Source organism: Bos indicus x Bos taurus, chromosome 4 (assembly GCF_003369695.1).
Source record: "Bos indicus x Bos taurus breed Angus x Brahman F1 hybrid chromosome 4, Bos_hybrid_MaternalHap_v2.0, whole genome shotgun sequence".
Lineage (NCBI taxonomy): Eukaryota > Metazoa > Chordata > Mammalia > Artiodactyla > Bovidae > Bos > Bos indicus x Bos taurus.
Genome location: NC_040079.1, coordinates 9,418,445 through 9,442,269, shown reverse-complemented (window position 1 = coordinate 9,442,269; position 23,825 = coordinate 9,418,445). Strand labels below are relative to the sequence as shown.

Below are 23,825 nucleotides of genomic sequence, written 5' to 3'. Positions count from 1 at the left end.
TCTTTTCTTTCTTCCTCTCCCATCCCTATCTACATACACAGTCATAATCACAGTCACAGGGAAACATTTGATTTCATCACCAAAAGGAAAAAAAAATTCATATAGGAGATCCATAGAAAATGTCAGGTATAAGTGTATTAGCATCATAAATGTGAAAAAAGGAAATAATTCTTCAGTCAATTGTGTGTTTATTTTATTTCTATTATGCTATTTATTCTGAAGCAATAGTCTATTTTATAGCATTTAGTTTTGCCTGACCATAAAAAGTAATGCTTGATTAGACAAAATAGAAAATGGTATAAAATATGTAAACAGCATCCAGAGATGACCTTAATAAATATTTCAGACTTTCACAATCTTCCACTCTTATTTATAGTTCTGTTGCTATGGAGATCTTATTTCAAAATTGAACTAATGCTACATATGTAATTTTGCAGATTTTTATTTTAAAGTATAACTTGAGTAAATTTTCCATGACATTAAATATTATGTTGTGCTTAAGATTATGGCTTTAGGAATCAGAAAATATTTGTCATGTCGTATTTTCTTGACCAATAATAATAATAACCAAAAAAATAATAAAAATTAACAGGTAACTTTTAATGAACATTCACTGTATGTCAGGAAATAAGTTCTTTACTTGTACAGATTAATTTAATCCTCACAGCAACTTTGTAAAGCAGGTACTATTATTTTTCCCATTTTACATATGACCAAAGAGAGGCTCAGAGAGCAGTTACCTTGGCCAGGATCATGGAGCAAGCCAGTGATGGAAGAGCATCAGAATCCAGGGACTCTGACTCCAGAGCCCATAGGGCACTGACTTCATACGGAATATACCAAACTTAGCAGAATTCATGGCTCAGTAATTGAAAAAATAAATAAATAAAGCTCATGGTTTTTAAGGGAACAGAGATTTTTCCATCTTTAATAGCTTTTATGTGGTTTGAACATGCCACTATTGTTAAGTATCATTCCATGCTGGTTGTCCTATGTAAACTACAATAGACAGAGATGCCATAAAAATGTCTGCCCATGGTGTAGCAGATGACATAGAGTTCTGGTGTCTTTACCTGGGTCCTTTTCCATTCACGTGATTCAGGAAGCAACCAGCTTGGCCCCATATATGGCCACACGTCCGTGATGACAGGAAGCCTGCTGGATGATCACCACTGGCACTCTGTGGTCATTGAGCGCCAGGGCCGGAGCATCAACCTCACCCTGGACAGAAGCACACAGCACTTCCGCACCAACGGGGAGTTCGACTACCTGGATTTGGACTATGAGGTAAACCTGAGGATGTGTGAATTGTCCTGCATCAAGTGACTGCTTCAGTTTTATGCTGTCTTGTTGAATTATTATTAATTATATACCTTCATATACCATTTTCATTTTATTCTCCAAAGAAAACTTACAGCTTCACAACCTAATTTATTAATATAGGTCATTTCATTAAATTTTAAATTGTTAATGAGTTATTGAAATATTTTTTAAAACTTGGAACCAAAGTAGCATGTATTTGAAGAAAAGGACCATTTATTATGTTATCAGAGCCATTTAACAAAACCAGAATAAATTAAGTCATAATCTTTTTATTGGTAATTATAAATTGCTTGTTCTTGATAATATACAGTATATTATATACATGATTGCCTAGTATTTATTAGAAAGCATTGCAGAAGAAATCCTACATTAAACCATTTATAAATTCATGACTATAGATAGTTCCTTTGACAAGTTCTATTTTCTCAGATATAAATGTCATAAAATAAATAAAAATACAGACTGTTTTAAAGAGATTGTTCATAAATAAAAAGATATTTTTTACCTTCCAAATGACTAAAGATTGAAAATAATCAGTGACCATATTGGTCTGGTAAAAATACATATTCTCATAATACACTGAGAGGCATATAAAGTTTTTTTAAAATAATTTTTTGGAGAGCAATTCAACTTTACAGTGTCCATCAAAAATGTTAATCATAAGTAGGAATAAAAGTTCTGTAAAAACAGGTTCATCACTGGGGCACCCCTATGACTTTGCTGTGCCATTTCAATGTGCCTTAGTCCCATTGTTGAAATTACAGATATATAAATATATACACATATATGTGTGCTACTGATTGCTGTTGTTCAGTTGCTAAGTCACGTCCAGCTCTTTGCAACCCCATGGACTGCAGCATGCCAAACATCCCTCTCCTTCACTATCTTCTGGAATTTTTTCAAACTCATGTCCATTGAGTTGGTGGTATTATTGATATCCACCCATAAATCTTTTAGATTTATATGTAGTTAGAACATAAAATGTACTTATCATAAAATAGTATGTGAAAAGTCAGGTTTTACAACTATATTTTTTTTATTTTCCTTATATGTTTAAATAGCTTCTAATCTAAATTTTCTGTAATATGAATATATTACATATATTTCTAAATAGAAATTTAGAAGGGAATATGCAATATAAACTTTGATACAGAGACTTTTATTTTATTTTACTCTTTGCGACCCCATGGACTGTAGCCTACAGGCTCCTCTGTCCATGGGATTTTCCAGGCAAGAATACTGGAGTGGGTTGCCATTTCCTTCTCCAGGACATCTTCCCGACCCAGAGATTGAACCTGGGTCTCCCACATTGTAGGCAGACGCTTTGCCATCTGAGCCACCAGGGAAGTCCAATAATATGAATATATTACATATATTTCTAAACAGAAATTTAGAATGGAATATGCAATATAAACTTTGATACAGAGACTTTTATTGACATTAAAATAAATTTAAGGTTATCAGGGAATAATTACTCCCAAAAAAACATCTCTGTAAAGTGAAAATGATTGTTGAAAGGCAAAGAATGTGAAAATTCCCTGAATTCCTATCTTCTCTAAATTAGTATTAATCTAGGCTTATGTGACCTATCTCCTACAGACCTATCTCCTACATTAATAAACTTTGAAGTATTCTAGAAGAGGTGAGAAATCCTAAAACATTAGCAATGGGCAAACACAATTCCAATTTTCAAAAAAACAGAATTAAAAATTTGGGATCATAGTCCCTGTTGAATTTGCGGTGAAATCTATGAATATTCTTGCACACACAACCCCTCCTATATGGTCAGCAGTTTCATCAACACTTCAGAGCCCTTCTAGATAAAATACCATGTTTGAGAACCTCACCTGTGGACTAAAATCCCTGAGACATATTTGTCAGGGAGACGTAGAAAGAAATTTAAATTGACAGAGAGTCAGGAGAGACTCAGCTTACTTCCCTTTGTAGAGTTGCTATCCAATTACTTTCCTTAGATACTGCAATTATCGGCAGATGGTGCCCATGAATATGTCTGGGTCTACCTTTGTATCTCAACATGATGCAGTTTTGGAGAAAATCAAGTGTATGAGCTCAAATTGGAGCCATTAAGCCTGGGTTTAAATCCCTTTTTGCCCCTTCCTGGTTGTGTGACATTGGACGAATCATATTCCCTTTCCATAAAGCGAAAATAGTAGCACATGGCTTGTTTGAGAGGAGGCATCAGGGAATAACAGATATTACTACATATTATTAGTAATACATAGTATTACTACATGTATCAGTTATAATTAATTAGACTGCATATAACAGACACGTTTATTCCTTTCACCTAAAAGGGGTCTGTAGGCAGTTAGCCCTGGGCTCATGAGGCAGCACCATGATGGTCAAGACCCCAGTCTCCTTTTATTCCACTGCTATTCCATCCCCTCTGCAGCTCACTCCAAGTTGACTACTCACTTTCCATTTTGCATTCCAGACAGTGTGAAGGAAGGGAGTGAAGAACACTGTGCCCCCATCCCTCCTTTAATTATAGTTCTTAGAGTCACACGCAACCCTTTGGCTTAAATCTCATGAGACCAAATCTTGTTCAAAGAGGGTGGGAAATGCCATATATTGGCTGTGGAGCATGTGCTCAGCTGAAAAGCAGGATTATTTTCTTAAAGATGGTGGGAGAAAGGACACCCAGAGGTATCTGGTTAAGCCCTGTCTCACTTTTGAAACTCTTGGCAGCTAACAAAATGGTCGGTGCATTTCTTTTTTAGAGTCAAGGTTGTCACTGAACAACAGTGTCATTAATAAGGCAATAATGTAAGCCATATCAATATCTGATTATTAATCTAACAACTGCAGCTATTTTTTTTACCATGAGAATGATGACAGTATTAGAGAATATTTTATTGATAAGGACATATAACAAGAAAGAAGAAGCAACCACTTAATATCAAATGATGAATTACATTAGAAATTGGGATTTGAACCCACTTCTCTTAGTTGTAAGGAATCTGGTAAATTGAGCCTGTGATGCTTCACCAGGTTACCTTCTATAAGATAGGACATGAGCTGAAGGTTGTTGAAAAGAGAGAAACTATAAGGAGTATCTAAGTCATCATCCCAAAGGAAAATAGGAGTCCCCCAGTAAAGAAACTATGCACAGCGAGAAGGAATAAAGCAATACTTTCAACTATAATAGTATTTAGTAATATTATTCACAGTGTGATGCTGCATGTCATTAAGCATGGAAGATTTTATTACTATCAACTGGAGCAGAAATTGGTAAAATAAATTGTGGATAGGAAATTCAACACTCTATTAAAGTCTCAGTAATCCTAACCTATGATATGAACTACTATAGCACCTAATAAGTTCAGTTCCGTGCCACTTGAAAATATTTCCCTAATGTATTTCAGAACGCCCCTGTTTTTCCTTTTGTAGATTCCTGATTCTTTTTTGTGTGTTTATTCTTAGATTTTCTCTTTCCTTCCCATAGTTAAACTCTAAGGCAAATGCTATATAGTGTATGAAGTGAAGTCGCTCAGTCGTGTCCGACTCTTTGCAACCCGTGGACTGTAGCCCACCAGGCTCCTCTGTCCATGGGATTCTCCAGGCAAGAATACTGGAGTGGGTTGCCATTTCCTTCTCCAGGGGATCTTTCCAACCCAGGGATCAAACCCAGGTCTCCCACATTGCAGGCAGACGCTTTAACCTCTGTGCCACCAGGGAAGCTAAATATATAGTGTATATTCAGCTGTTATTAATACATTTAGTCGCATTTTAAGTAAGTTTTTAAATTTTTTTGGTTGTCTCATAAACTATTATTAATTTGTGCTTTTTTCCCTAAAACTGTTTAAGAATTTAAAATGCATATGCACACTGCTCTATATAAGATAGATAAACAACAAGTACCTACTGTACAGCCCAGGGAACTGTATTCTGTATCTTTAAATAACCTATAATGTAAAACAATCTGAAAAGGAACATATATATATATATATCACTGAATCACTTTGCTATGTACCTGAAATTAACACAACAGTGTAAACTAAAAATTAAGGAACGGTTAAAAATAATTTTAAACATTTACATTAAAAAAGCTAAAATGTAAAAGCACTGTATAACAGAGGCATAATACATATCGTCTAAAACCCAAAGATCTCTGCCTTATATATCAAATATAAAGTTTTGACATTGAAAGATGTCTTTCATTTTCCAACCTTTGTAGGAAAAATTGGTAATTGAATACTACTTAAAAGAAATAAAATGTCTGGATTATATATCTTGATATTACAGCTATGATTAATAGATTCATTCACTATTAGCAGTACGCGTCATTATTGGCAATACATAATTAAGTATAATTTTCTATTATATGAAATTGATGTTATAATAATGTAATTTGATCAAAGGTTTCTGGAAAAATATATGTTCTCTTTTTATTGTGATTTTAACAATTGCTTGAAAATCACAGGAAGGAGCATTGACCTTATTCCTCAGGATTTAGGAGACCTATAATATCTTTAAGACTGTAGTTCTCAAATTATAACCTCCAAACTCAAAGATATTTCTAATCAATATAGCAGTAAGACTTTTGGAACTATTTTCTGTATTCACAATAAGCCTAACAATTTTTTTACGCCAGTGATCATTAGACTACAATGTCTAAATAGGGTGAATACAAAATTCCTTCCTTTGGGCTGAAGTCATAAACTTAATATATTAGCTCTGGGTTATTTAAAGATGACTAGTAACATTTATTGATACTATAAGCATAAAAATATATGCTTAATATTTATAAAAGATGTTTGCTGTGTAAAATCCTTTAGAACATTCTCAGGAAAATTGATAAAATACCTTCCAGGTATTAAAAATGCTTAGAAGTTGTTGCTCTTTTCTTGCTCAAGTTATAATCTAATTTTCACAATTAATACAATTAGTATATACTTCAGTAACAACATAATTTAATATGCAACAGACTTTAGAGGCATATACAGAAAAAATGTCTGTATATGTTGGCTGAGGTTACGATAGCTGACTACTAGTTTTGTCTAATTTATTGTAAATGTTTTTATTTTTTAAGCCAAATACAGTGGGAATGTTTACATTTTATCTTTTTCTCAAAGATAACCTTTGGAGGCATACCTTTCTCTGGAAAACCAAGTTCCAGCAGTAGAAAGAATTTCAAAGGCTGCATGGAAAGCATTAACTACAATGGCATCAACATAACAGATCTGGCGAGAAGGAAGAAACTGGAGCCCTCAAATGTGGTAAGATTTTCCACCCCCATAATATCAGTTCCTAGAAAAATCAAAGAAATTTTGTTTTCTCTGGACTGTTAATGGACAACAGTATCATAGCATTTGTTATTAGGCTTGTGGGCTCCACTATATAAAACTAACTTTAGAGGTACCTGAAAATATGGAGACACTGAATGTATTCTAAGACGAGATACTGATTTTTGAGTTAAAATTACTGTAAATAGTAAATCTGCTTCAGATGGGGCCTGGAATTTTAGCCCCAGAGTTTCTAGATTTCCCATTACAGAAGGACAATCATCCCAACTGTTCAGCAGCCCTTAAATCAGCAGCCTCATGTTTCCAAATGACACATTATATAGACTACTACATTTCTTGATGATGATGTAATTCAGTATTTTAAAATTTTAAAAGCCAGGAGCTTTATTAGTTTTCTTCATGTTTCCAAAGCTGATTCACTCAGATATGTAAAGAAATAAACTTCTTGTCAAAGCTCTAAACATACTAAGTATTACGCAATTCAATAAAGATGGATTCGATTGGATAGTGAAGTCTGTGACTCAGAAACTCACAGTGGTCCTGGCTCTGGTGTGTGTGTTTCCAAGTTGAACTATTTCAAAGTGGAAGTGTAGTCTGTCAGTCTCGTCATACTCGTTGTGACCCCTGGACTGTAATCCACCAGGATCCTCTGTCCATGGAGTTTTCTAGGCAAGAATACTGGTGTGGGTTGCCATTTGCCTCATACAACACCGTGTAAGATCACTATAAAAGAAACTTATAAATCTGGCATGTGGGTTCCTTCTGGTTCTGCAAGAACAGGAGTTTCTTCAATCCCAAAGTGTCAATGGGGAGATCCTAGGAATCCAGATATCCATGTATTTGGAAGTCTGGGAGTAGAAAATGTCATGAGTGTTTGTACTATGTTCTGACTTTGATGGATTTGTTATTCAAAATTTGAGCCTGGGGTTTTCATAAAATGAGAGGACAAATGGAAATGCCTAATGAATAAACAGGAGTTCTGGTTGGATATAAGAAACTATAAAATAATTTGTTGTTTAGTCTCTAAGTCGTGTCCAACTTTTTGTGACCCCATGGATGTAGTCCACTAGGCTCCTCTGTCCATGGGATTTCCCAGGAAAGAATACTAGAGTGGGTTGTCATTTCCTTCTCCAGTGGATTTTCTTGACCCAGGGATCAAACCTGTGTCTCCTTTGACAGGGTGATTCTTCATTGCTGAGTCACCAGTGAAACTCATAAAATAATAGTTGAATGTAGAATGTTTTTACTAATTATCTTTCTTAAACTAATGATGAATTTACACTAACAGTTAAAAATTGAACTTTGGTGAAATGTTCTTACAAGATATTGACTGTAGGGAAAAATAATAGCTCCGTGTATAGGTAAAAGATAACTGTGTGAGACCTGTTACCTTTATGATACTCTAAGAGCAGTACTACAAGGGAGATGTTGTCATAAACATTTTGTAGATGAAAACTGAAATTTATTTTAGAAAAATAACTTTCCAAGGTAACACATATGAGTGGGAAACAAAGATTGTGGATTCACAGTATACAGTACCAAGGTCATAGTCTCTTTCCATGCTGTGTCATTTCTTATTTAGAGCAGTATTTATATAAGCAAGAAGAGATAAGAAAGCCTTCTTCAGTGATCAATGCAAAGAAATAGAGGAAAACAACAGAATGGGAAAGACTAGAGATCTCTTCAAGAAAATCAGAGATACCAAAGGACCATTTCATTCAAAGATGGGCTCGATAAAGGACAGAAATGGTATGGTCCTAACAGAAGCAGAAGATATTAAGAAGAGGTAGCAAGAATACACAGAAGAACTGTACAAAAAAGATCTTCACGACCCAGATAATCACGATGGTGTGATCACTGACCTAGAGCCAGACATCCTGGAATGTGAAGTCAAGTGGGCCTTAGAAAGCATCACTACGAACAAAGCTAGTGGAGGTGATGGAATTCCAGTGGAGCTATTCCAAATCCTGAAAGATGATGCTGTGAAAGTGCTGCACTCAATATGCCAGCACATTTGGAAAACTCAGCAGTGGCCACAGGACTGGAAAAGGTCAATTTTCATTCCAATCCCAAAGAAAGGCAATGCCAAAGAATGCTCAAACTACTGCACAATTGCACTCATCTCACACGCTAGTAAAGTAATGCTCAAAATTCTCCAAGCCAGGCTTCAGCAATATGTGAACTGTGAACTTCCTGATGTTCAAGCTGGTTTTAGAAAAGGCAGAGGAACCAGAGATCAAATTGCCAACATCCGCTGTATCATAGAAAAAGCAAGAGAGTTCCAGAACAACATCTATTTCTGCTTTATTGACTATGCCAAAGCCTTTGACTGTGTGGATCACAATAAACTGGAAAATTCTGAAAGAGATGGGAATACCAGACCACCTGATCTGCCTCTTGAGAAATTTGTATGCAGGTCAGGAAACAACAGTTAGAACTGGACATGGAACAACAGACTGGTTCCAAATAGGAAAAGGAGTTCATCAAGACTGTATATCGTCACCCTGTTTATTTAATGTATATGCAGAGTACATCATGAGAAACGCTGGTCTGGAAGAAACACAAGCTGGAATCAAGATTGCCGGGAGAAATATCAACCACCTCAGATATGCAGATGACACCACCCTTATGGCAGAAAGTGAAGAGGAACTCAAAAGCCTCTTGATGAAAGTGAAAGAGGAGAGTGAAAAAGTTGGCTTAAAACTCAATATTCAGAAAACGAAGATCATGGCATCCGGTCCCACCACTTCATGGGAAATAGATGGGGAAACAGTGTCAGACTTTATTTTTTGGGGGACTCCAAAATCACTACAGATGGTGACTGCAGCCATGAAATTAAAAGACGCTTACTCCTTGGAAGGAAAGTTATGACCAACCTAGATAGCATATTCAAAAGCAGAGACATTACTTTGCCAACAAAGGTCCGTCTAGTCAAGGCTATGGTTTTTCCTGTGGTCATGTATGGATGTGGGAGTTGGACTGTGAAGAAGGCTGAGTGCCGACGAATTGATGCTTTTGAACTGTGGTGTTGGACTGCAAGGAGATCTAACCAGTCCATTCTGAAGGAGATGAGCCCTGGGATTTCTTTGGATGGAATGATGCTAAAGCTGAAACTCCAGTACTTTGGCCACCTCATGTGAAGAGTTGACTCATTGGAAAAGACTCTGATGCTGGGAGGGATTGAGGGCAGGAGAAGGGGATGACAGAGGATAGATGGCTGGATGGCATCACTGACTCGATGGACATGAGTCTGAATGAACTCTGGATGTTGATGATGGACAGGGAGGCCTTGCGTGCTGTGATTCATGGGGTCACAAAGAGTCGGACACGACTGAGTAACTGATCTGATATATATATATATATATATATATATATATATATATATATGTTATTTTAAGCTTTGGATAAAATGGCATCAGAATCCTTTTGTTTCCTCAGAAATTATCAAATTATCACCTAAGACAGAAAGGTGCAGAACCCAAATTATCATAATACCCTTCCCATTATTTACACCTTTAAGAAGTGAAGTGTTATTTCTGCCCCAAACCTCCCAGTTGGTCCTCACATGTATCCATTAGATTCTCAAACTACAGAGAATTGCACTCTGGAGACTCATTCCAAAGTCAACTTTTACCACAAAATATTGTTGCTTATAAATGGTATTTTAACCTGAATAACAAAGACATTTTAAAAAGCCTAAATTATCTATAATTACATTTGTTAAAATGGAAGGAGCAGACACAGAAAAGGCTTTTAAACAAAAATAAACATGTGTATTAAAAGGTTTAGGCAACGTAGAGGCAGGCAGGACATTTTGCAAGTTGCTCTACAAAGACAAATATTTACAGAGGAGATTTGCTTTTGAAGATGTCTGGTGCTAATACTTCTGTGTAAGTGGCTCAGCACTTATCCTGCACCATTCTCCTTACACACACCCATTTCCTCATTAAATATTGACTCCAGAATCAGCACCATCACTCAGAACTTTTCACTTTGCTGGGAGACAGTCTCCACAACACAGGCAAGTGGTCAGTTATGATATGTCAGTTTTTGTGCATAAACAGCTCTTTTCATCGGGAAAAGTAAGCCTTTAAAAATAGTCATCTAATCATCTGTGAAGATACAGGGCTTCTGAGGTGGCCCTAGTGGTAAAGAACCTGCCTGCCAACCTCCTGTATGCAGGAGGCGTAAGAGATGCTGGTTTGATCCCTGGGTAGGGAAGATCCCCTGGAGGAGGAAATGGTGACCCACTCCAGTACTCTTGCCTGGAGAACCCCATGGACAGGGGAGGCTGGAGGGCTGCAGTCTCCGGGGTCACAAAGAGTTGGACATGACTGAAGCGACTTAGCATGCATGCATATGCAGGTGCAGCACAGATTTAATTTGAGTATTAATTGGGGGGTCAGCCTAACTTAGTTTAAATGGTTAATGTACTAAAATGGAAGAACTGTGCCTCTGGGGATAAGTATGTGGTGGTGTTTAAGGAAACAATAAAGAAAAAAAAATGCCTTCAAATCATATTCCTCAAGATATAGTGGGGTTAAAAAAAAAAGATGGCAAAAAATGTAGATTTTTTTCATATCTTTAAAAGGAAGGTACTTAGATCCTAGAATATAAAATTCAGTGTATCTGAATAATCAGATTTCTTTGTACCAAATAGAGGAAGCATGAGGGGGAGAAGGAAGCTTCAATTAACAGTTTTCTTTTCCTTTTGTACATTCATGTCACTGTTTCTGAAAGCATTAATGTATTAAGATATATGCACATTTCATGGGAATGTAAATGAGAGTTTGAGTTGAATAACAAAATAATCTGTTGTTCCATTGCTCAGTCTTGTCTGACTCTTTGCAACCCCATAGACTGCAGCACGCCAGGCTTCCCTGTCCTTCACCATCTCCCAGAGCTTGCTCAAACTCATCTCCATTGAGTCAGTGATGCCATCTAACCATCTTATCCTCTGTCGTCCCCTTCTCCTCCTGCCCTCAATCTTTCCCAGCATCAGGGTCTTTTGTAATGAGTTGGCTCTTCCCATTAGGTGGCCAAAGTATTGGAACTTCAGCATCAGTCCTTCTAATGAATATTCAGGGTGATTTCATTTAGGATGGATTGGTTGGATCTCCTTGCAGTCCAAGGGACTCTCAAGAATCTTCTCCATCACTACAGTTCAAAAGCATCCATTCTTCGGTACTCAGCTTTCTTTATGGTCTATCTCTCATATCCATACGACTACCGCAAAAACCATAGCTTTGACTAACTAGTTAATAGGTATGGGGTTAAGACTCAAGAATATTTGCCCCATCCTAGTTTAATAAACAGCAACTAACATTCCCAGTGAGACTAGATTTATATATTAATAAATAATTGACCAAGGCCATCCAAAAGAAAACAGAGGCATCTCCTCCCTAGCTGATACACTGTCAGTTGTGGGGGAGGAGGAAGCAGCTCTTTGCTTTCTTCAGAAAGTCCAGTGGTCCACTCCCAAGCCCACCACACAGGGATGTATCCATTTCATAGCCAGCCCATCACACCAGGCTGTCAGTTTGTCAAATTCATGATGCAAGGTGCTTGCATGAATCCCTCAGTCTGATAGCCAGCTGCTGAACTCTGTTAGCTACAGCAGAAAGGACATGCCAGGACATGTCCTTTCAAGGACACATGAATCTGTGTCACATGACTGCACATGGGAATTGCACACAGCTCAAGCTCGGGTTTGAAATGTGTATACCTCTCACTTGGTCAGCTGTCTTACCTGGGTGCTTGTTTTATTCTACATTTTCCTCAAAGCATGCCCTTCTGTCTTGCAGGGAAATTTGAGTTTCTCGTGTGTGGAGCCTTACACAGTACCTGTCTTTTTCAACGCTACCAGTTATCTGGAGGTGCCCGGACGGCTTCACCAGGACCTGTTTTCGGTTAGCTTCCAGTTCAGGACTTGGAACCCCAATGGTCTCCTGCTTTTCAGTCATTTTGCAGATAACTTGGGCAACGTGGAAATTGACCTCACTGAGAGCAAAGTCGGTGTTCACATCAACGTCACGCAGACCAAGATGAACCAGATAGACATCTCGTCAGGTCAGTGAATCTATTCGACGTTCGTGCCTGAAACTGCTGTTGTGATTTCCTCAGCTAGGGTTATGTTTTTACTTTGTTGTTGGCACACTCTCGTGATTATGTTTGGATTCAGACTCTGAGATCTTGCCTTGGCTTCCCTGAGTGCAGACTGAATGAGGGAAACTTAGAAACGCTGAGCGGATGAGGATAGGCGAGGAAGAAAGTTGGTTGGGACTGTCTTGACAGGACTGAAATCCTTTCCTTTTTACAAATGCTAGTCCCTCTTGCATTGAGCAATGGATATTCCTCTAAGATCATATGTTCAAAAACAAAGAATGATTGTTTTATTAACATAAGAGTGCTTGATATCTTTTGAGTTTATGGACATTCACATTCCTTTTACTACGAGTAATAAGGTTGCGTTGATGTAAATTATGACTTTAAAGGTAAGTTCTACTGTTTGAATCAAAAGCTCAAAGTGGTCTTCTAAATGTATGCAAAGTATTAGGGGAAAAAAAAAGGGGAAATGAGTACAAAGAAGAATGACAAGAGATAAGGATCAACTGAAGGAAGACTGGCCTGGCTAAGTAGAGTGATTTTTAAACTTGGCAGTATAGTGGCAGAATAAACGGAGACTTAGGTAATATTGTTGTTATTTGAATAAACTGGTCGACCTTGGAATAGTCCTTGAATATGATGGTACAAAGAAAGATGATATTGCCAAACGAGCTATCATAAACAAAGAAAATGATATCTGATATGGGACTGAAAAATAGTAAAAAAACACAAATCATCAAATTTCTCTAGATGTTTCTTGAAAGTAGTGTTTTAAGTAAGTACTTCAATTCTAAGTAACGAACTACTTAGAATTGGAAGATGGGAGGAAAAAGAGTATTTTCGGAGCCCGTAGTACAGATGTACCAAATACTGTGAGAGAAAGTTCCTAATAGAAGGCTCAACTGTGCGACTGTGAGCTCTGATTTCTAAATATTCTGTGTTCATTTGTGACACTATTATGATTGGGTCCATTTCATTTCTCCTGTATACTATCAGCTCCCTGAAGGCAGAGACCATGCCCCTGCACGTAGAGCAATGCCTGTAACATAAGAGATGCTCCAGGAATGTTTGCTGAAGTCAGCACTGTGGCTCCATGAACTAGTGTTCACAGAATATCTCCTGCTTGAGGATATGTGCCTTTTCATGCAACAGGCTGTGTGTTTTTGTATGAGCTGGCTGTGTGGTCTATTACAGACAAGGACTCAAGGAAGACACGGAAGCATTATGTCACAGGTGTATCTGAATAATTGAAATCAAAAGCTCTTGTAAAATACCTAGATATTTACTTTTTCATTTTTTGCACTGTTAGTTTTGCTTTTTCTCCAAAAGCTCATAGTGAAAATGATTGATTACCATATTTTATCACTGCATCTCAGTATAAATTCATGTGGAGAGAGTTGGAGCAAATAGAATTTATCTGGAGAGACCATAATAGCACATAAAACAAATACACATACAAATATTTACCACCGTTGAAAAACTCCCCATTAGATCCTGTTAAATTTGATGTTCAGGCATTTCTAATGCCTAAACACATAAAAATACAAGATGAAGTCCGCCCTCCTGGAAATCGCTGAGAAAACCCAAACTCCTGGTGGTTTTCCATGTAACAAGTACCATTATAATTAAAAGAATAGGATCTTAAACATAGTAATCAATAAACATTTGCTAATTTAATGTCTAGTTTAGGATCCCTGCTGCTGCTGCTGCTGCTGCTAAGTTGCTTCAGTCGTGTCCGACTCTGTGCGACCCCATAGACAGCAGCCCACCAGGCTCCCCCGTCCCTGGGATTCTCCAGGCAAGAACACTGGAGTGGGTTGCCATTTCCTCCTCCAGTGCATGGAAGTGAAGAGTGAATGTGAAGTCACTCAGTTGTGTCCGACTCTTAGCGACCCCATGGACTGCAACCTACCAGGCTCCTGCATCCATGGCATTTTCCAGGCAAGGGAACTGGAGTGGGGTGCCATTGCCTTCTCCGAATTTAGGACCCCAGGATATAATATAATAAAATAAATATAAAATATAAAATAAAAATAAAATATAATAAACAAAGGAATACAATATTCAGCAACTAATTTACCTTAATGTGTGTGTATGCTCAATTGCTCAGTCATATCCAACTCTTTGTTACCCCACGGACTGTAGCCTGCCAGGCTCCTCTGTCTATGGGATTTTTTGGCAAGAATAGTGGAGTGGGTTACCATTTCCTCATAAGTTTTCTTAAATAGGATAAAAGTAAAGTTTAGATGTTTTTGTTAATTTATATTAGAATCTGTGCAAATTAAGGAAAACAGGATTTGATATTTGAATTTTTCTGTAGTCTCATTCCTATATAGTCCAATGAAATATTGACATTTCAAAGATTTCCATTTTTCCCATACGTAGAGTACACTGATATTTGCTTTTAACAAAGGATAATTGTTCTGTGTTATATCTACCCTATTCTTTATATGAAATATAGTTGATTTTTATTATCGTGTTAGCTTCTGGCTTCAGGTATATAAGAAAGTGAGTCATATGTTTATATATATATATGTGTGTGTATTTCTTTTTTTAGAATATTTTCCATATAGGCTATTATAAGATATTGGATATAGTTCCCTGTGCTATACAATTAATCTTTATTGCTTAGCTATTTTATGTATAGCAGTGTGTTTATTAATCCTGTACTATTAATTTATCCCCCCACTTTTTTTCCCTTTGGTAACCATAATTTTGTTTTCTGTATCTGTGAGTATGTTTCTGTAAAATGTTCGTTTGTATCTTTTTTAGATTTCAGCTGTAAGTGGTGTCCTATGGTAGTTTCTTTTTCTGCCTGACTTAGTATGATCATTTCTGGGTCCATCCATGTTGCTGCCGACGGCATTATCTCATTCCTTTTTGTGGCTAAGTAACCTTTAATTCTGTCTATATACCACAGATTCTTTATCCCTTCATCTGTCACTGGACATTTAGGTTGCTTCTGTGTTTTGGTTATTGTAAATAGTGTTGCAGTGAACACTGGGGTGCATGTGTCTTTGGGATTTAGAGGTTTTGCCTTTTCCAGATAAATGCCAAGAGGCGAGATTGCCGGATCACATGGTAGTTCTATTTTTAGTCTAGAGCCTGTCCTAACTATTTTTAGTTTGTTGAGGAACCTTCCCATTGCAGCTGCACCAGTACCCAGTCCCACCCACTGTGCAGGAGGGTCCCTTTCCTCCATGCCTCTTCAGCATGTATTATTCACAGATGGTTTGATGATGGCCTTTCTGACTGGTGTGAGGTGATAATTCATTGTTGTTTTGATTTGCATTTCTCTAATAATTGGTGATGTTAAGCATCTTTCCATGTGCCCGTTGGCCATCTGTCTATGGAGAAATGTCTCTTTAGGTCTTCTGTCCATTTTTTGATTGGGTTGTTGTTTTGATATTGAGTTCTATGAGCTATTTGTTTATTTTGGAAATTAAGCCCTTGTCAGTACGCTGTTTGCCATTATTTTCTCCTATTTTGTAGGTTGTCTTTTCATTTTATTTATGGTTTCCTTTCCTGTGTAAAAACGGGTAAGTTTAATTAGGTCTCATTTGCTTATTTTTGCTTTTATTTCTTTTGCCTGGGGAGATTGAGCTAAGAACATATTACTGCAATTTATGTCAGAGAAGGCTTTGCCTATGTCCTCTTCTAGAAGATTTATGGTATCATGTCATATTTAAGACTTTAAGCCATTTTGAGTTTATTTTTGTCATGACGTATACTTAAATTTCCAATACGCAGTATTGTTAGCTAAAATCACCATGCAGTACATTAGATTCCCCTGGACATTTTCGTCTCCTTACTGAAAACTGGTACCCTCTGACCAATATACAGCAAGCCCCCGGAAACCACCATCATTCTACTCTTTGATTCTATGGCTTCTAGTTCAAGATTCTACATGTAAGTTAGGTCATATAGTATCTATCTTTCTCTGACTTGTTTCATTTAGCACAGCATCCTCCTGGTTCAAATGATTTTGACCAAAACAATGAGAAAGCATTTTATATCATACTCAATACCTACTGAAACCAAGTTTTCATTAAATATAATTTACCTTATGTTTTAACGTGCTCTCATAATTTTGTTGTTTTCTCTTCTGTCGCTCTTCAATTAAAATTACCATGATCCACTAAGTGATTTCGTGACCTAAAAACAAGCTGCAACCCATAATTAGAAAAACACTGACCTATGGACTGGTCTTCTCATTTGAAGAGTTGGGATTTTTTTAAGTTCTAATTACCTGAGAGTATTTATGCCATCAATTCATAATGGAAAACTAAATGTATCTTCCAGAAACAATATTATAATATTGTAACAGTAGTAAGAGAAAAAGTATTCCTGTGTATTACTGTCTGATACATAGCCAAACAAAACACACACATACACACAGACACACAAAGAATCTGCATACCATTTGAAATAAAGTTTTTAATTGCAAAATGCATCAATTTTATGCCCTAATTACAAAGAGATGCTTAGAATACACTGTAAAGTTTTCATCTGCCCTGTTAATAAGGTGATGGAAAGTGGTTTAGCATTTATATGGAGAAAGGAACATGATTTCTGTTAATGACCTTTCTCACCTATTGAAGAAAAAATCAATTTCTATCCATGAAAACAAAACCTTTTAGAAGAATCATTCAGAATATGCCCTCCTCCTAAATCAACTGTTTGCTAAGTTGAAGTGTTCAAACCTCATTGTTTTGTTTATGAAGAGAGTGCAAGCGTGAGTGCGAGCTAAGTCGCTTCAATCTTGTCTGACTATGTGTGACGCTATGGACTGTAGCCCACCAGACTCCTCTGTCCATGTGATTCTCCAGGCAAGAGTACTGGAGTGGGTTGCCATGCCCTCCTCCAGGGGATCTTCCTGACCCAGGGATCAAACCTGGGTCTCTTGAATTGCAGGCAGATTCTTTACCATCTGAACCACCAGGAAAGCCCCACATTGCTTCAATTATGGAATGGCTTCTTAACATCCACACCGCTAAACATCAGCTCTGTATTCCTGTCTCCAAAGGGAAACTTCCTGGGGCCTTGCTTTATTTCTGTTTTGCAGGAAAATTTCCTCTGCAAACCTTTGATAAATTTCCATTTGGCCATTTGGGTCCTGTAAGGGAAAGTATCGTAGTCCACCCAAACTGCCATAACCAAATCTGTTAACTATGTCATTTTTATACACACACACACACACACACACACACACACACACACATTTCTCATAGTTCTGGGGGCTGGAAGCCTGAGATCAGGGTGCCAGTCTGGTCGAGCTGTGGTGAGAGTCTTCTTCCTGGTTGCAGACTGCAGACTTCTTGCTATGTTCTCATGAGGGAGTTGGACCATAAAGAAGGTTGTGTGCATGCTAAGTCGCTTCAGTTGTGTCTGACTCTTTGCAGCCCTATGCACTGTAACCCACCAGGCTCCTCTTTTCAAGAGATTCTCCAGGCAAGAATACTGGAGTGGGTTGCCATTTCCTTCTCCAGAGGCTCTTCCTGACCCAGGGATCAAACCCACCTCTCTTTATGTCTCCTACATTGAGTGCTGAAGAATTGATGCTTTCGAATTGTGGTACTAGGAAAGACTCTTGAAAGCCCCTTGAACAGCAAGGAGATCAAACCAGTCAATCCTAAAGGAAATTAACCCTGAATATTCATCAGAAGGACTGATGCTGAAACTGAAGCTCCAATACTTTGGCCATCTGATATAAGGAGCTGTTTCATTATGTAAGAGCCTGATGTTGGGAAAGATTGAAGACAAAAGGAGAAGAGAGCAGTAGAAGATAAGATGTTTGGATAGCATCACTGACTTGATGGACATGAATTTGAACAAACTCTAAGAGATGGTAAAGAACAGGGAAGCCTGGTGTGCCACAGTCTACAGGGTCGCAAAGAGTTGAACATGACTTAGTAATTGAACAACAGCAACAACAAACAAGTGGTAAAAGGGATGATCTGAGCTGTCTTCTTTATGAGAACTCTAATCCCATTCCTGAGGGCTCCTCCCTGCTGACCTGAGCACCTATCAAAGCCCCATCTACTAATACTGTCATTATGGGCATTAGGATTTCAACACACGAATTTCAACACACATCCAGACCATAGCCTAAGGAATAGACATTTTCTTGGCTTTGTGCATAGCTGGGAAATGTGCTGGCCAATACTGGCAAGTTCCCAGTTCAATCTCAGCACATGCATTTCCCAAGGACTGCTCCTGGCACTGTCTATTACAATTAGAATATCTCTTCTCTTGATTTTACAAACATCTGAAAATGTAGTTAGTATATTAATATTTGGAAGAATTGATCCATATACCAATTTCTAAGTTCAGTAATAATTTGCATCATGAGATTTATTTTTCCTCACATAAGAAAAAAAAAATGTGTTATTCATTCATGTCCAACTCTTTCAGACCCCATGGACACTAGCCTCCTAGGCTCCTCTTTCTGAGGAATTCTCCAGTCAAAAATACTGCAGTGGACAGTCATTCCATTCTCCAAGGATCTTTCTATCCCAGGGATAGGGCCCAGGTCTCCCACATTGCACACAGATTCTTACCATCTGAGCCATGAGGGAAGCCTCAAGGAAAAATGGTTGTTTATAATATTTTTATGTTTTAAGTTATTGAGAATTGATTTTCAGCTCTGTAATTTCAAACTCCATATAATTTTATAGTTTTCTTAAAATAAATTTCTATAACTCAAAAAGTAAGTAATGTTTAGGCATTACTTCACATACTTCAAGTGATTTGTTTTACATTGTCTTATAGCAAAGTAGAGAATTATTTGATAATATATATTATATTCCTTAATTCAAATTTAAGCCATAGTTTTTTAGAAGCTGAATATATTAGAAGTCTTGGCATATCCTTTAATTAAATTTGAGTCATGATGATTCAGGCTTCCCTCATGGCTCAGCTGGTTAAGAATCCGCCTGCAATGCGGAAGACCTGGATTCGATCCCTGGGTTGGGAATATCCCCTGAAGAAGGGAACAGCTATCCACTCCAGTATTCTGGCCTGGAGAATTCCACATGGGGTCTCAAAGAGTTGGACATGACTGAGTGACTTTCAGTAAAGATGTACATTGATATATTATCACAGTATATATCTAATAAAAGTAATTGAAAACAAGTAAATATTTTCAATGAAGAGGTTATTTTAAAGAGCACATCCTTATGTGGAATACTATTATGTCATAAGAAATCATGTTTCTCAAAAATCCTATAACAATTGGAAAACATAGTGAATAAGAGTGTTTACAAAAATTATGTCGAATATAATCCCAATATTATTATTTTTATAAATGTATAGATAACTAGAAAAGAGATATGAATGAAATAAATCTGGATAATACTAATTATCTCTAATTGGTAGGTTATCAGTCCATTACTAATTTCTTAACATATTTTCCATAATATCCAATTTTCTAAAACAAACATCAAGTAGTATTAAAAAAAATGTATATAGTAATACAATGATACTTGTGAGTAAAATGGCACTCCTAAAAAGTATACCGCTTAACAACATGATGAATGGAAATTACATAGAGTACGTTATATTGATTTAAAAGGTCTAGTTTCCCTACTTAAATAGAAGCATTTATATAATCAATTTTTTAAAACTCTGTCCTTAAACAATGGGCTTCAGCTTCAATTCCTAAATGGCATTCACATAAAAAATGGAACATTTTATGTTGAGTCTATGAGCATTTCGGAGAAGGCAATAGCACCCCAGTCCAATACTCTTGCCTGGAAAATCCCGTGGACGGAGGAGCCTGGTGGGCTGCAGTCCACGGGGTCACTAGAGTCGGACACGACTGAGCGACTTCACTTTCACTTTTCACTTTCCTGCATTGGAGAAGGAAATGGCAACCCACTCCAGTGTTCCTGCCTGGAGAATCCCAGGGACGGGGGAGCCTGGTGGGCTGCCGTCTCTGGGGTCGCACAAAGTCAGACACGACTGAAGCGACTTAGCAGCTATGAGGATTTATTTGAAAATATACATAGCTAATTGTAAACCTTTTTTTTTTTTTTAGGATAAATAAGGGAGGGGGAGATAGGTGAATTCATATATAAAGGCATTTTCTTTTCTTTTTTTTTTATTTTTATTTTTTTTGATTTCAGATGACCTTTTATTTATTTATTTATTTATTTTGTTTGTTACTGGCTCTCAGGAAACAACAGATTTTATTTTTCTCTCTTAATAGTGAATCAGGAGTTACAAATCTCTTTATTTCCAAATGGGGCTTCCCTGATGGCTCAGATGGTAAAGAATCTGCCTACAGTGCAGGAGACCTGGGTTCGATCCCAGGGTCAGGAACATCCCCTGGAGAAAGAAATGGATATGCAGTCCGGTATTCTCCCCTGGAGAATTCCATGTACAGAGGATCCTAGTCCGTTATAGTCCATGGGGTCGCAAAGAGTTAGATGCAACTGAGTGAAAATTTCTATATGTATAGTTCTACTAAAAAATATCTAAAAAAATAAGAAGTTTCTACTTTCGGATGGTTATCTAGATACATAAAATGTTCGAGGAAAACAGAAATTCATCATTTTAGGATGCTGACGACAAAATACAGCTCTGAGTTCTTGGGAACGATGGAGCCTGAGGAAGGTTGATGGGTGAAGCATCGTGCTCATTTTAATTAGGAGCTTAGATATGTGCTAGGATAGCATATCTCCCCTTTTTAGCAAAAAGCAAAAGTGAGATGGATATAGAGCAATAGATACATATCTATAGCTATAAATATAGCTCACCTTGGATATGCCTACAACACAGATGGCTGATTTTATTCTCCCGAGTTCACAAGTAGACGTGCTGTGAGAATCACCTGGTACCCAGTAAAAAGCATTTGAGTTAACAGTGTGTTGCTCCCAGGTAGTGTCACCTAACTGACTTTTTATTATATTTCAATTCCCAAAGTGGCTGTGCTATCATCATGCCAGCTGAGTGCAAATCTACCTTGAATTATATTTCAGTGCATGCTGGTGCATTTTCACATCAATAGAAGCATTATATTCCAACATGAAAGAAAAAAGAGGCTGGGAGGAAAGTTTTGTAATATTAGGTATTGACTTATTCTTCAGGAAGGAAAGGGGACATTTTAATTTATAATCACACAGCAGGATACCATACCCACTCTAGCTTCCACAGGGTTTGGGGGCCTTTTAAAATATCCTATGCCTTCTTCAGGGAAGATGAATAAAACATGATTGTGCGCCTGTGTGTTTAATAATTTTTTAAAGTTGCAAGGAGAGGGTAAAACTTAGCAAACTTAGGTGGATAAAATGGAGGTAAAAGCCCCCACTGGGGATCAGGCTATGTTTTAAAAGCTTTATTTACTGTTGTTGCTATTGTTCCGTCACTAAGCCATGCCTGACTCTTTGCAACCCCATGGACTGCAGCACACCAGGTCTCCCTGCCTCTCACTATTTAGTTTACTGCACAAATAAGCTAATCAAAGAGAAAATAAGTCATCGCTACTATAAACTAACTATGAGAATAAAATGAATTGTGCAAGACCAGCAAGAACACAGCTCTGGAACCCCACATTTAATGTATAAATCACTGAATATGCTTGTTTCCAAAGCAAGAGAGTGGAGGACACAGAACAGGGTAGCTTTGCTGAGAGGTTCTCCATCGTTATGTTTCACGTAACTTTAAGGACTGAAACTTCTCTGACAGACGAGTAATTGGTAAATTTAAGCAGTATAGATTTATGCAGTAGAGAGAGGAAAGCCAACCATATTAGTCAGAGTTCTCCAGCAATAACCAGTAGACTGTATATAGGGAGAGGAAAAATTTATTAGAAGGACGGGCTTATACAATTCTGGAGGCTGAGACCTCATGGTATAAAAAACAGTGTAAAAATTAGCAGGCTCAAGGAGCGCCAGTGTTTGAGTTTGAGTCTGAAGGCCAGAAAAGCCCAGTGTCCCAGCTGGAAAACCATCAGGCAGAAAGAGGTAATTACCCATGAAGTGAAAGTCCCTCAGTCATGTCCGACTCTTTGCGACCCCATGAACTATACAAGTAATGGAATTCTCCACGCCAGAATACTGGAGAGGGGGTAGCCTTTCACTTCTCCAGGCGATCTTCCCAACCCAGGGATCGAACCCAGGTCTCCCGCATTGTGGGCAGATTCTTTACCAGCTGAGCCACCAGGGAAGCCCATAACTTTACTCAAAACTTTGCCTTTTTGTTACATTCAGGCATTTAGCCTATTGGATGGGACCCACCCATGTTAGGGAGACCAGTTCATGTTATTATACTAAGTCTACAGGTTAAAGTGTTATGTTCACCCAGAAACACCTTCGCAAGCACACTAGAATAGTTTTCTTGCTTGTTTGGCTGTGCTGGGTCTTTGCTGCTGCACAGGTGCTTTCTCTAGTTGCAGCAGGCAGGAGGTACTCTTTATTGTGATGAGCGGGCTTCTCCTTATTGTGGCTTCTGTCATGGTGGAAGAGAAGGAAGAGGACAGGCTCAGTAGTTGGGGTGCACAAGCTTAGTTGCTCTGTGGCATGTGGAATCTTCCCAGACCAGAGATAAACCCATGGCCCCAGCATTGGCAGGTGGACTCTTAACTACTGGACCCCAATGGAAGTCCAAGAATAATGTTTAACCAAACATCTGGGCACCCCATGGCCAAGTCAAGTGGACACATGAAATTAACCACCACATCAGCTGTACATATTTTTACCCTTGAGTGCATAATTTTGTTTGAAATAGTTAACAAGATAAAAATAGTGTTGGCATAGAAAAAAATCAAGAGATTTACCTTCATAATCCAAAATAATGCAAAGCAGACTCACTGGATTGGAACTTCCACCCAAACTCTCACGTCTCCGGTTAATCTCATGATGAGCATTACCCTGGGTAATTCATTCAAGCAGCAAATTCAGACTGGGAGATAGTATATCTGACTGTCATCTACCTTTCTTTTTCTTTGATGAATTTAAGCAATCCGAGCCATCCCACCTGTGAAGAATTTAGGCTCATTGGCTTACTTATGACTTTATTGTAATTGGTTTCGGAAATGAGTCTCTTTGGGAGAGGAACCCTGCTGATTTTCATAAAGCCACCTGGCAACCTCTGAAATTGACTTCAGAGGAGCCTAAAGAACAAAACTGG

At 37.8% G+C, this 23,825-nt stretch overlaps 1 protein-coding gene across 3 annotated transcripts in view; it reads left to right on the top strand.

The window, feature by feature from the left end:
* The window catches only part of CNTNAP2 (contactin associated protein like 2), a 2,326,438-nt gene that overhangs the window by 1,010,308 nt on the left and 1,292,305 nt on the right, over positions 1–23,825 (top strand). For all 3 annotated transcript variants that reach the window (XM_027538737.1, XM_027538738.1, XM_027538736.1), the window contains exons 7-9: positions 1,103–1,287; positions 6,420–6,563; positions 12,395–12,659. In XM_027538737.1, the coding sequence (XP_027394538.1) occupies positions 1,103–1,287; positions 6,420–6,563; positions 12,395–12,659 (594 nt within the window). The remainder of the gene's footprint in view (positions 1–1,102; positions 1,288–6,419; positions 6,564–12,394; positions 12,660–23,825) is intronic.